The 15,365-nt window shown below is 35.2% G+C and overlaps 1 protein-coding gene across 1 annotated transcript in view; it reads right to left on the reverse strand.

Moving 5' to 3' along the window:
* pik3c2b (phosphatidylinositol-4-phosphate 3-kinase, catalytic subunit type 2 beta) overlaps window positions 1-15,365 on the reverse strand; it is an 88,764-nt gene that overhangs the window by 54,521 nt on the left and 18,878 nt on the right. The window contains exons 5-11 of the mRNA XM_056467854.1: window positions 10,503-10,623; window positions 6,556-6,667; window positions 5,391-5,470; window positions 5,242-5,305; window positions 3,668-3,814; window positions 3,303-3,336; window positions 1,596-1,791 (exon numbers count right to left, since the gene is read on the reverse strand). Coding sequence (XP_056323829.1) covers window positions 1,596-1,791; window positions 3,303-3,336; window positions 3,668-3,814; window positions 5,242-5,305; window positions 5,391-5,470; window positions 6,556-6,667; window positions 10,503-10,623 — 754 coding nt within the window. The remainder of the gene's footprint in view (window positions 1-1,595; window positions 1,792-3,302; window positions 3,337-3,667; window positions 3,815-5,241; window positions 5,306-5,390; window positions 5,471-6,555; window positions 6,668-10,502; window positions 10,624-15,365) is intronic.

A 15,365-nucleotide genomic window follows, 5' to 3' on the forward strand; every position in this document is an offset into this window, starting at 1 on the left:
GGACCTTGGTTTAACGTCTACATAAAAATACTACATAAGTCAACGGCTACAAATTTCCAAATTCTAAAATTTCAGATTCAATAGAAGATTCAAAATATCTTCTGTTCAACAATTAAAAGGAAAAAAACTCAAAACATATCGAAAAAAAACACCAAAATTTACAAGCTAAAAATGTAAGAGCGAACTGGTGTGGTGTAATATTGAACAAAATGAGTCCAAATTCTGAGAACACATGTTTTAAACGCTACTGAATATAATATTAAAACCAGGCCAATATCCAGGACCATAATTATTATCTTTTTATTAATCAATGTTTTGCTGAAAACATGCTTCTTGAATGTAATTTGCTTTAGAATAATTTCCTACTTTCAGTTTTTTGTTTGCAGAAAGGAAGCAAACAGCATGTAAGATGATGCCATGAAAAGTCTTGACAGAAAAACCTGTCAGTCCTGATTCTTAATAGGTTTGTGTCTGCAAAACAAACAAGAGAATGTGCACTGCTGAAAATCTGATCTTATTCAAACCGACAGCTCAAGCTACTTTCATATTTAATGTTTGCCATCTTCACAAGTGCATCGCATCCGAGGCCGCATTTATTTGATCAAAAACACAGAAAACTGTAATATTGCGAAATATTAAAATAAATTGTAAAATGTTTAGCACTAATAATTGTAATATACAGTGCTTAGCATAAATAAGTACACCCCTCACAAATCTATCTTTTAAATTCATATTTTTAATAGGCAGCTATACAATATTATATTTGTGCAGATACATTAGATTAGTCAGTACTAAAGCCAAATCTGGAGATTATCTAACAAAATAACTTACGATAACGGTCCAACAACTAGTACACCCAAATTTATATGTTATACAAAAATATTAAACAATTTAAAAAATAAAAAAAAAGAGGAAAAATCAAGAGAAGCAAAAAAAAAATGAAAAATTACTGAAATTTTGTAGGTTGTAATTGTTGCAATATTGAATTTAATTGTATTATCTTTCAATTTCTAATTATGTTTGGTGAAATATTTTAATAAATATATCTGTATAATAAATCAGTTTTGTTTAAATGCACCAAAATACATTGCCTATATTCACTGAGAAACGGATAAAAATATTCATTTTCAAAATGGGGTGTACTCAATTACGCTGAGCACTATAATTACTTGTAAACAATAATGAAAACTGAAGTCTTGCTTGAAATTTCATGGGAATTGTTATATGCAAGTCAAATGACAAAACAAAAAAAGATGAATTCATTACCATCCTGCTTAAATGTTTTCCCATATACAAAAACAAGTATTATACAATTTTACCATGATTATTAAGTGTAGATTTTTCACAAAAGTTATCTGAAACAGTAAAGCAGACACCTGACTTATATTTAATATGCTTTCTATAAATCCAATTTATCAATTAAAGTGGAGACCAAAATGAACAAATTAGACACATTTCGTCTTAATAAAAATTCAAAGGATTTTTGTACCATTATGATTCTGCTGTAACTTTTAATTAATATGAAGCACCCTTGTTAAATAAGATTTGAAATTTCCCAAATTTTGAGGAGGCAAAACCAAGAATCATTTTAATACCTGGCAGCCCATGTGATGGGGACCCGATGAGCGGCGTAAACACTGAAGGAAAGCACATTAGTGACCATGCCAGCTTCCTGAATTGGGGCTGTGGATCTGCTGCTGTGCGGCATGGTGTGGAAATTAGCATTGAAGGTGCTACAGTAGAGCTCCACAAGATCCAAAATGGCTGCAGTCAACTTCTCCACGATTGCCACTATAAAGAGAAAGACAAGTTGCCCACAAATTCTGATATTGAAAATCCTCAATATTTACACTACTTTTGAGATACTTTACTCTGATTAACCCTTTACTCTACTTCTCAAATCTTGTGCTTTTTTTTTGCTTATTGAAAGCTGGATCCAGCATGAGTAAGATGTCACCTTTTAATGTTACAGTTAAAAAGGGGGACATTAATATTTCCTCCTGCCTCACACATGGACCTCATCCTTCCGGTTTACTCATATCTGAGATCACAGGCTTCCCCACTGCAGGATGCAACATAAATACACTCCTCCAACAAACATGAAACACTTGCATACGTCCTAAACAGGAAGAGGCCAGTCATGTTTGAACTGCTCTTAAGTCTGTGATCATACAAATGTGTGTTAAGATAAAATTGACTTGCCTAACACTACGCTGAAGATACACCCATTTTGTTAACACTGCATCCTCCGAACAATAGCACTCCCTATTTATTTTTTATCCATCTCATAGGTCTCAAACTCAATTTCAAAACGAACCGCGCTAACTGGGCAAACGAGACCGGTTCCGAAACAAAAGTCTAGGTGTGATAGCACCCTTAGACTCTTCGGTTTTTATACTCTCGTGTTTGATTTTCATTTTTATATAAATGATTATGCCGTCGAAGTGTTGTATAAACACAATATCTCACTTGTAGCAATGCAATATGGCTTTATATCGTCGCTCGGCCTTGCGTCAACGCAAGCCTCCCACAAGTGCAGATATACAGCCATATCGCACTGCTACTTGTGTGATATTGCTCATTTGTAAGTCACTTCGGATGTATAAGTCTGCTGAATTAAATTCAAATTTGACTAGGATTAAACAAATTAAAGATATATTTTATTATAAAAGCAATTGTTAAGTAGTTATATAAATGATAAACCACAACATATAACCGAACACACTCATAGTTGCTCATGTATGACAGCATGAATGAAAAGTTAGCAAAACTGAACTCAAAATTTTGACTTTTCTGAACTTTATAAATAACATTTTTAAAATGTATAAACTTGCAATTGTGAAAAATCATACAAAAAAAAAAAAAAAAACACGGAAATGTAAATTCAGATTAGTGAGATTTAAAAGCTATTTTAAAGTTTCCATCTCTCAGTTCTGCTATTTTACATTTGTTTAGCTCTCAAATTTTATATCTTATATTTATATCATTTAGATCTAATAAATTATAGCTCGCCATTTCTTTATACAAGGATATCAACTTAAAATTTATGAAAATAAGCAAGATTAAGGAGTCACAATTACATTGAGATTATTTTAGATTTTATTCCGTCGTAGAAACTCTCGTTACTCCATACTCATTTGCTTTGTGTACGTTTATTAGTTCAGTATTTTTGGTGATCACCTTAACCTCATGCTTCCAGTTCAGTTAATTTTTTGATGGCTTTACTATTCCAAAATATCATAAATACTGCTAATAGCATTGGTTGTATGTGAAAGCATTATAACCAGAGTGAATCTTCATACCTCTGTTTTCTTTCTTGGCCAAGACACTGACATCCTTTAAAGGCAAATGGAAAAGTAGAACAACATTAGCATTGCATACCAAAAAAGACAACACAAACTGCTTCTGAAGTAAAAGTGAAACTCATAACACCTTTTAAAAAAAGAAAAAAAAAATAGCACTGGTGGAATATTTCTAGCAACTTTAAAAGGTTAGTGGTTTGAGCAAAATCGAGCACTAATCATTTGAGGAAGTTAAAAGCTGCAGCAAACATTGCAGGTTTGCAGCTGCACTCAAAAGAAAGTGGCCAACAAAAACAGCAGTTCATCAGTTCTTATCAGATTTCTACTTTCCCCATGCTGTGTTACTGACTTAGAAAGTGCACTACCTTCTGCACTTTAGGCTGTAGTCTACAGGGACAGGCTGGCAGCTGGTTGAGGGCAGCAGTGATGTCAGGTGTTTCAACAGCTGCTAGTGAAGTACACAAGGCCTTCACAGACTGCACTAAACGCTCCACATGCAATGGCAACTCCACCTACAAGTAACAACAAAACAAGACATTGAGAAAGTAACAGTGAATCACAAAGGATAAGGACATTTAAAAAAAAAAAAACTATGGAAAATTAGTTTTTAAAAGTTATAAGACAATTTTTAGACAATTGAAATTTTAAAATGACTCGCTAAATGGGATAGTGAAGTTGAGTTTGAGTCAATTCTTTCATTTACTAGCCCTCCAGTTGCTATTACTTCCTGTTAATTCTTTTCTTCTGTTGAACATAAAAGATTATATTTTGAAGAATGTTGAAACTCCATTGATTTCCTACTGCCTACTGTCTTCCAACATTCTTTAAAATATAAACGTGTTTAACAAAAAAGTAACTCAGATGGTTACTTGATGGTTCCAAACATTGATGAGTGCATTTTCATTTTTGGGTGAACCCTTCAATGCCGGCAGCTAGCTTTCTGCAACTCTCACATGGTCGCCCACTAAAGCCAAGCAGGTCTGTGCCCGGTAGGTACCTGGATGGGAGACCAAACAAGGTTGGAGAAAAGCCAGGTTGCTGCCGGAAGTGGTGTATGTGAGACCAGCAGGCTCAACCTGCAGTCTGTGTGGGTCCTAACACCCCAGTATAGTGAAGGGGACTCTATACTGCTCAGTGAGCGCAATGATTTGGATGAGATGTTAAATCGAGGTCCTGACTCTCTGCGGTTATTAAAAATCCAAGGATGTCCAAATGAGTAGGGGTTTAACCCCGGCATCCTGGCCAAATTTGCCCACTGGCATCTGTCCATCATGGCCTCCTAACCATCCCCATATCATAATTTGCTTCATCACTCTGTCTCCTCTCCATTTGTGTGTGGTGTGCGTTCTGGCGCAATATGGCTGCCATCGCGTCATACAGGTGCATGCTGCACACTGGTGGTGGATGAGGAGATTCCCCCAATGTGTAAAGCACTTTGAGTGTCTAGAGAAAGTGCTATATAAACGTAAGGAATTATTATTATTCCTACTGTCAGGGGCTAGGAGGATGGAAAGAATTAATCATCAAATAAAATGAAAATACGAAAAAAAAAACACCGCCTTAAATTAAGCCCACCACATTGACCACTGTTTAACTCAATCATCACTACTTCATTTTGTTGCAAAAATGAAACAATTCATTACAGCAGGATCATAAATACACAAAGTATAAAAAATAAAAATAAATAAAAGTATATAAAATTTCATTTTAATACTTAAACTGTTGTATACATTTGTAATTTAGGGTTTTCACATGTATATTATATTAATATTTGTCACATAGATAAATACTATAAATATTTAGCATTTATTCACATTCATAAACGTGTTTGGAAACAATATTTCCGCAATTTGTTATATCTTTTTATCTCATACACACATTCACTTTAACAAATTATCAAACTATGTTCAGAACATCAAAAAAAAAAAAGCAAGCTCACCTCTGATAAAAGGAAAGACTCGGCCTCGTTGTGAAAAGTATCTAAAAGAAGAGTCAGTGCCTCCCTGTTACACACACAAAAAGATTTTTTCATCAGAAAATATGGATGCCAAAACCCCCACAGCCCAAAACCTTCTCCATCTCACTTACTTGGTCACAGTCTGTTTGATTGGCCTCTCTTGCAATAGAATACTGTGGTTCATGGTAGATTGAGTATCATCATCCTCAGTCTGTCGAGCAACAACAACAACAACAACATCCCTTCAATAATTCAAACATTTAAAAACTCAAACATGATTAGCATTGACACCATGGCCCTGTTCACACCTGGAGTTAAGATCTGTTTTCATCAATCAAGCGGCTAATGCAGGGGTGTCCAAACTCGGTCCTGGAGGGCCGGTGTCCTGCAGATTTTAGCTCCAACTTGCCTCAACACACCTGCACGGATGTTTCTAGAAAGCCTAGTAAGTGCTTGATTAGCTAGCCCAGGTGTGTCTGATTGGGGTTGGAACTAAACTTTGCAGGACACCGGCCCTCCAGAACCGAGCTTGGACATGCCTGGGCTAATGCTTAGTACAAGCGTGAACATTGAGCTTGTCCACTTTCAATCACATCCATAGGTGTCTCCACTGTCCACTTCTGACTGATGGATTGACGAAAACGCATGCTAACACTTCCAGGTGTGAACAAAGCCTTTGATTCAATGGAAATGCTTCTACAGAACAAAATCCAATATAAGGAAATGGGTGTTGTTATATTTCTGGGAAAACACCTCAAGTACAAGATCTCGGTGTAAGGTCACATACCAGACACATTACATGTATTGTACTCTAAATGATAGTACAGTGGTTGCTGTCAGACGTAAATTGAATGGTCTGGCATTTCAGGAACTGCATAGAGAAATATATGTCTAGACTGCATTTTTAAAAATGTTTTGCATTCAGCAGTGTTATGCATTGCACACTGATGATATATGGGGCTATCGATTGTGTGGAACCCAGCATTCTTTACAGTATAGGGCTTTTTTTCTTGGCTACTTTCCTATTGAGAATGAGTGAAATCTGTATCCCATTTAAAGTATGTATGGAAGAAGTATACGCCCTGAATCTAACATTGCTCAAAAAGTAGCCCCGTGTATCCTAAACATAATTCAAGCCTGCAACTCAAGGTTTTGTAAAGAACTTCCAGAATTATGTACAAGCTTGTCAGCTTTAAGATGTCTAAACAAGCTTTCCTACAGATGTTTCCTGCAGGTTCGACAAAAGAAAAGCATGTTTTGGATCGCTAATCCATCTGGTGTCAGTGTTGGCCTTACCGTTCGGGCGAGCTCCATGTTGACAGAACTCCTTTTGGTGAGAATGAGGCGAATGTCCCAGTCGAACTTCAGACACTGCTGGATGTACTCAAAGCTCGCCAGAGTCTGAGTACTATGCGGAAAGAAAAGATTTATATTAGACATTATATATTCATAATACACAAACACACCGACACACACTACTTTTCATAGCTTTAGCTGATTCACCGCACACACATTAAAGGTGCTGTATGTAAGTTTTTGATTTTTCTAAAGCATAAAAGCACCATAATATGTTTGTAGATATTTAAGAAACATGCCAAGTGAACATACTTGTTTATCTGAAAAACAATGCTGAAGTCAGATATTCTGCTTTGGAAATGTGTTTTCAGTGTCGGAACGCTGTCTTTTTTTGCTCATTTTAACCTTTAGCCAATATTTCAGCACCCCAGGTTGCCTGGGTGGAAAACAGTGTATTCCATTCATTCATTCATTCATTCATTAATTCAGAAAGGCTCAAAGTATGTGCTCGTGACTGAAATGCGACCTCTGGTGGACCGTAGCAGACTCCGAAATGAGACGCAGATTTCCACATGAGGTTATTAATTAGCAAATGATATAAATATTACAAATGTAAACATTAGGTGAGCAGGTTACGTTGTAACGGCGTGTCCTAACAACACACTTTGTGACGAGATATGCAGTGATAAACAATTTGGCTGTTTGTACTAGACAGAACACTACAGAAATTTAAATATAGCCATTCAGAAGCACAGAATATGCATTCTCTCACAAAATGGTACGGTTTATAATCTATTTAATACATATTAAACCTCTAACATTATTAAATGTACATACTGAATCACTCATATGTGTTTAGTTCTAAAGTTCAATTTCTAATGTTTTTTTTTCCAAGATCTGAGGTAAAATATCTGCTGCTGCTTTTGGTATATGGCAATAAATTTCATGTAAAATGTCACTCAAACTCACATTGTTAGCATTTAACAGACAGCACATGAGGTTTACCTAAGGTAATCATTAATTGTCAGTTTTCTGTTGTTTACCTGTGAGAAATAAGCAGTATCTGATAGATCATTCGAGGTGTTGTGCCGTTGCTTTTATTTAGAACTCGGTTTAAATCACTCGCTCCTGTCCTCAATCTGGCAACCTGCACTAGGCGTTTGTTTTGATCCAAGAGTGCAATACCTAGTTCAACCACTGGGTGTCCAACTTGCATACTGCACCTTTAAATTAATCAAAACTGATTGATCATAATTGTTCATGTTAAAAAAGGAATTCTAATTCTATGTTGTTGTTTTAAAGTTCAACAAAAACATGCCACATTTCCACATATCAAACAGCACAACAGTTTTTAAAATCAATAAAAATAAGACATTTTATAATCAGCACTCCAAATGCATTAGTTTGGTTAATGCTTTTAACTAAAGCGAGTTCCACAAATGAGGAACACTGTGAAGAAGTTTATCATATCAAATGATTTCTATTTTTCATCCATAAAAAGTATTTTTTTTTTAGTCCTATCAACCCAAGACTTTAGAACTGCATCTTGTGTGTATTTAAAAACCTAAACATGAAAATTAAAAACGTTCAACATTACATAATTTTTTTTAAAACTGTAAAGCTTTTTTCTGAATCTGGCTGTCCATTTATAAAACAATAGCATTTTTGGAGCCTGAAAGCAGTAACAATGGAGTGAGCAGGCCAGAAAACAACAACAGACACAGTGTAACAGCTGTGCAAAAACTGAAAATACTGTGCTAAAGCATGTTTCCGCTGCACCGTTGACATTGTGGCTTATTGTTTCATCGTCTTAGCAGCCAAAAAAGCCCCTCAATGACTAAAGCTCATTATTGTTCTGAAACTGCTGCTTATATACACATCTACTTTAAAAGTCATACACTCAACAACCCTCCTTTTCACAGCCCTGCACAAGCATACAGTTATCAGGAAAAGACACACTTCCTATCACACAGCTGCACACACAGCAAAAACCACCAACACGCACTTCAACAGAATCACACCTGCAGTTTTTGACTCAGAGGAAAAAAGTCTTAGCTCTGTCTGTTTTGCCCTTTAAGAGAAATAATATAACCGAATGTATTGTCAAAAATGTCAAGTGGCCTTTAAAATGAAAAACAGGAAGAGCACATGTATGAGTGATTAGTTGTTAAGTTGGTCTTGCTACGGTAGTCTTGCCATGGGAAAACCCGGTGTGGTTAAAGCAGTCCGCAGACATTAGCACAGCTTGTTTTTGTGCGACCACAATTGAAGGGCCACAGTTATATGACGAGGAGACCACAAACCGCAGATCTCCAGTTCAGCCAGTTTCTCTGGAATCACCCCATTTCCACACACAACTTAAATGGACATGTGCTTGAACATGACGTTGGGTATGCTGTTGGACAATAACTTTTGTTTTTTTAGCAGTGGCCAGTTTTTTAGGGCAAAATCTAACAGAGCCTCTGTGTGAAGTGGGTCTGAATCCCTTTGCAAACATCCAAAAAATTCTTACAACCCTGCAATCAACAGGGAGTATTTACAAGCAGAGGCCTGGATTATGAACCACTGCCAGACAAGATGATCAGGCTAATCATTTTCCTACAAGGCTGAAGGCGACGGTTGATTAAGCCTTTAAAAAGCTTGGAGCGAGTACAAGTTTCATAGCAAGCTTCATCTTAAGATTGCTAATTGCCCTTTTTACGCAAGGTCACGACAAAGGCTAAATTACATAACTTCTGCAGCAAACTACCCTCACAGAAATACCACAGGAGTATCATCAAGTGTGATTGCATTTTTAAAATCACATTGCAAACAAAATTAAATAAATAAAATAAATAAAATTATTTTGAGGAAGAAATCAAATGTTTAAAAATCAAGTCTGATATTAAATGTGACTTCCCTTCTTTAAGTAATATTATTCAATTATTCACCTTTTTATTTATTCATTGAAATCTTTTTTTTTTTCTACTTAGTGCACTTGGATGGTACCTCCTACCATGTCTATTACATTTAAATATTGAAAATGTTTCTTCCCAGCAAGCATTTTTGGTTTTTAAAAGATGTCTAATAGATGTCAAAACATAGTCGTCTTAGCTAAAACAAGGCTAAATCAGTGAAAATCTAATGGACGTCTAAGAACAGGTCAAAACTAGACTAGTCATAAAATAAACAGAAATTAATGACTACACATAAAATCTGTCTATTTGATGACGAGTCTAGTTTTGGACTATTCTTAGATGGCTATTAGGTTTTCCCTGACAGCCCAAGTTTAGCCTTGTTTTAGCCTAGCTGTCTACGTTTAGATGTCTAAATACCATTTTGAGGGATGTAAACAATAACAATGGTCCTAACATATATCCTGGTTTACATTTGTAATTTCCATAGCTTCTGAGAATTTAAACAGGTAAACATATTGATAAATAAAGTTATGGCGGCTGTTTTAATGTTAATATACTATTGAATTGCCTCTTGTTGCAGTTTTGAAATAGTTTGACAACAAGCAGGAAATGTTAATGTGCCGATGAGATAACCACATTGAAATGGTCTACTAGACAACTATTAAACACAAAATTGTGTGCCGGGTTAATGTATTTGACTTGTGTCTCAATTGTTTTGTTATTGCGGTTCTATTTTGTACATTAAAGCCAATTAAAAAAAAAAAAATAATTAAAAAAAATCAAGTCTCCTGTTTTTCATGTGTTCTAAAATCAAGTTTCCTATGTTCCACGTGCTATTTTTTATTATTAAATTAAAAAAGCACACCTTGCCAAAAGTTCTTTTCCAAAACATTGTTTAAATAAAGTCTTTAATTTACATGCAAGTGCGATTATATATTCTCTTTTCTGTATTAGATTTTTGTGATTATTATATAAGAGAAGTTGTGGTTTTTCCTTGAACGTTTCATGTATCAGTTTGTCAAAATCACGGTAGATTTGATATGTTCTTACTTTTTAAGGAACTCTGCTTGGCTGCAGATTTTGAGCAGATAATCGTCCACATCAATCATATCCAGGTCATCGTGAGCATAGCAGAGGGTCTGATAGATCAGCAGGTCGATTGTTGAGGATCCTGTGGGACGAAGATAACAATATTTATTTTACTTGCATGATAAGAAATAATTGTCCAACAGGGGTTGAGACCTACTTTTGCAGTTAAACAGTGTCACTATTCCAGTGACCCACCACATTTCTGTTAAAGAGGAGATTATAAAACAACATACTTCTGTTTTTTGTTGTTATATTTACAAGTCAATTGAGTCAATAACACACTTTTCAAAGGTCCCTGACACAGCAGACCATCGAATCCGTCAGCTTATATTTAGGTTGAATCTTATCAGTAGTTGTTTTTTTTTTTAAACAATTGAGCACATTGTGTTGCCACTTGGCACCCCAAGCCAACTTGATTGTTCAGTAAACAAGTGTGTGCTTGAATCTAAAAGCAAAAAAGTGACAAATGCGAACAACAAATTCAATATGACTACATGTTGCAATGTGTGTATGAGTAGTCTGCTATGTAGTGATAAACATTCAGAAAGTGCTGATTTGTTTATGGTTTGAATAATTAAATACCAACTGATATAAAACTCTCCCATACACAGGCATTTACCATACCTGCTAGTTGGCTGTAGTCTTTGAAATGTGTTGAAGTGCAAAAGTTTAGCACAGATGCATGTGACAAGGTGACAACCCAGTCGACTTTGATCCACACTAGTTTTTTGATGCTGGTTTGGTGTATAATCAGGACCATAAAATGCCTCTCTTTTTATATACGCTGTTGTTTAAAGGTGTGGGTTGGTTAGAGCGCTTTGAAAATTTTTCGATTAAAACTACAATCAAGATAGATACGCAGTGTTACAAAATATTATTACAATTTAAAATTAGCCAAACATTTGAACGCCAGTGCATGTAGCAGCAACGGTGCGATTCAAACAAGAAAGCAAAAAGGAAGGTCTAAAAGTAAGCAGTCTTTCAATCACAAAAAACAAACATTCAAGAAGTTTAAGAGTATACAAATAAGCAAACAAAGGGGAAAAAACAACTGCAAACAAGAATTGATCACACGAAAAAAGAATGAATCAAACAGGTGGAACAGATACTTAAGGTGATGAAAGTAAAACAAGGCACAGGTGAGACAAATCAATCAACTAATTAAAAACCATGGCAACTAATACAAGCAGGAGCAAAACAAGTGAAAACAGAAACAGCAGAACAGAAAAACAAGTAAAATTTATGTCAGTGTGTACGTTTATATTCAGTGATTTATTTGAACTGCTCAGTCTGTGCATATAAGAGATACATATTTTGACCTACTACAACCAATAACCTCTATATTTTATTTTATATTTAAAAAGCAATATTTATTCACAATATCCGTTTAACTGCCTGCCATACCAAATATTTGACCGTATTTTGACTGTTGTAAATAATGACAGTTAAAGTCATTTAAAGAATGACTGTTTTAAATTATTGTTTACACACACAGCATTGTTGATTTACAAAAAAAACATAATCCTGTTGCACTACAACACTTGATTTTGGAAACAAGAAAGAGGGTTAAATGAGAATCTGAATTATTTTATGGCATACTTCAAAAAATAAATGTTTTGTTTTGATCATGTTTTTACATAAATTGGCCTTACACTACATATTTTCTGATTGTCATAGTATATGTATTAATTCTGGTACTTTTACCATAAACTGACATATCAACCATTTGGTAGTGGTTGATATTTTAGAAATTATGGGAGGTGTTGGAAAAAAAAATGCATTGAGTGTATTAACTAGCGACATTAGAAGTTAACAAATTTTTATCCATTTTTTTTTTCTTGGTGGGGCAGTTAAAGGGATATATACACTGTCTGTTCTATTTTCTGTTTCCTTTTTAATTTCCGTACACTCACTTTGTACTACATTAGACTTGGATGGCTCGTTTCCATTGAGTGAAATGGTTCAGTACAGTACACAATTGTTTCTGTTTCCACTGTCAGAAGGTGTGAATGGTATCAAAATAGCAAACTGTATCACTTTTTTGTAATCCTTTTGTAAGGGTACTTAGCACAATAGTATGGTCCCTAAAGGGTGGAACTAGACCCTCTGCAGAAAACTGTCACTTAATGTGGCACGAGGAGAAAATAATGGGAAGATATTTTTTTCACAAATCAGATCTTTCGGACAGTTCATTTGAAAAAACTGGTTGAAAAAAAAAACGAATCAAACGATTATTTTACGCTACAACGTAAAGATGTCATACGCAATGACAATCCTCCCATGCTAGAACACACCAATATATAGTCAGCAATCATAATTTTAGTCGGTTAAAACATCACAATTATCTGAAAGGTTTCTTACAATTAGGCTTTGCTACGCAAATGAAGCATGATTCACTTATTATTTAAATTCTATTACGACATCACAGCAGGCTGTCATACTGTTTGTGTTCAGTTCACAGTCTAATAATGTGCAGTATTATCAGTTCACCGGTTCTCAAACGTGATCTCAGTGTACTGTGCTAGTAATTCGGCTTTTTTGAAATTGGCTTATTTAGAGTCTGAGGGAGTCTCAGGCATGTTAAAATGTAAGTAACTTGTGGATAAGTGCTTATTGTAAACGAACCGTTTCAAACGATTCAGTTCTATTTGGTTAACTCGTCTGACTGGTTTACTTAGAAGATCCAGCTAAAAAGAGTGATTTGTTCGAGATCGGCCATCACTACAAGGAGAATGGCAAGGCAGGAAGCAACAAGTTAAAACACACATCCAAAACACAACTGTAATAATAAAATAACAGCATGCAGCAATATAGCATGGCCTCCATAGCTTGACTGTTAAACTTTAAATCATAAGCAACTTGAAACTAGCTTCAAACTAACTTCCCATATACACTGTTCAACAACACAAGACACTGGCTTAATTCTTTGCTAACAAAAGGCACATCAAGAAACAGAGGAGCTGCCGAGTGTCTCGAATGTATTGGTTTATCCAAAGCTAGATCAATAAGAGGTCATCAATTAGTGACATGTCGGCGCAGCCATTCCTGAAAATGGACACACTGCCAGATGCTCTCGATACAGTAAATTAGCAAACTACTGATCTGAATACCCTCTGTGGACAGCCGACCAAAGAAAACAAAGGAGTTAGGAATTTTCCCTTGATTCACAGCAATGTTCGTCACTTCACTGAGAGGATGTGAAATAAATGAGCGGAGGTAGGGATGAGCCAGAAAAAGGTTAATCCACCCTTCCCCCCATCCCACAAATTACACTCTAACTGGGCAGATGCGCTGCACTGCGGTCACCGTGGGAGCACATTTAGGAGAAAACACCCCTGGTCTCTCTCTTTTTCTCTCTCTCTTTCTGTGGGCTTCTCCAAACTTTTTCAATAATGAATTGGATAGCTCTCTTGGAACATTAGTCTTAAGGGTGGGCTCTTTCTTTCCCCCGAACGAACTCAGATAAACTCATGCCAATCTGAGACAGCAGAGAGGGCAGAAACTAGTGTAGATGGGAAGAGAGAAACAAGGCACTTGTAACCCATATTAGTTCTGCAAGGCATCATTTCCACTGACAAAATAGGAGATTTCTTACTGGTAATTATAAAAAAGCATTGTAAGTTACTAGTCTTCCACACAAAGTGTAAACATTGCAGTTTGGTTTGACATTTTAACTGACCTTTTTTTATCTTTGATAGAAAGACTGGAGCTGTAAAGGCTTCACCTTCTTATGGAGAGTGGGAAGAGAGCTACAGCTCATTTGCATTTAAAGTAGGACTGCACAATATTGAGGGATGTAAACAAAACAATGGTCCCAACGTATTTCCTGTTTTACATTTTTAATTTCTGTACATTCTGAGGATCCCAAAAAAGTCATAAATTGATAAATGTTATGAGAGCTGTTTTAACATGAAGTTATGATTGGGCCAATGACATGACCTCATTGAAATGGTCTATAGGAAAAAACTGACATTGAAATGTTTTCTTTTTCTGATTTATTTTGCAATATAAATTTAAACTGACAAGATAACTTTATTAACTATTTGTAAAGAATTCATAATTTTCCTTTGGTTGGGATTTAGTTCACCTGCATGAAAATATACAAAATTACCCAATTAAGAAATTAAAGCATGGATGAAAACAATAGCACATTGAGAGAAATTAATTAAACAGCACTTTATGGTTTTTGATGGTGTTTTAAGGTAGAAAAAAAATCAATAATCAAATGCAAAAATATTTCTGCATGGAGTCTTCATTGTACAAATAAACACATTTATTCTTTGTTTAAGTGGCAGACTTTATAATTTCTTGTGCCCAAATAGTTCAAGTTCACTTAAAAACTTAGTCACAGGCCTTGAATACACATAAAAAAATGTTTCACACCATTATATTATAATATATTATATTATAATTAGTTTACATTAAATTAAAAATAAGTGGTATGCAATTTTCTTGTATTGCAATAAAAATGTTTCTAAAGATATACAATTTCCTTTGAAAAACGCTATTTACTTGGGTATGCTTTTAAATCATTTATTTATTTAATATTTTAAAATAAATAGGTCAAAGATATATTTCAGATCTAATACAGACAGAGAAAACTGTGTCATGGTGTAAACATTTAGTCTTTAGAACACTAAGAATGAGTGAAAACCTCATCAACAGCCAGACTCTGATTGGCTGTTATCATTGACCTCTCTTCTCTTGACTTCCGCCATAAGTATTTATTTTCATCTCTGGGTTTGCCTTTGGGCCACTTTAGTCTATAGCAGAACAGCAAATAACGGAAAGTTGGGGATAAAGACAGTAAGGTCCCATCTGACT

The sequence above is a fragment of the Danio aesculapii genome, chromosome 11, assembly GCF_903798145.1.
Source record: "Danio aesculapii chromosome 11, fDanAes4.1, whole genome shotgun sequence".
Lineage (NCBI taxonomy): Eukaryota > Metazoa > Chordata > Actinopteri > Cypriniformes > Danionidae > Danio > Danio aesculapii.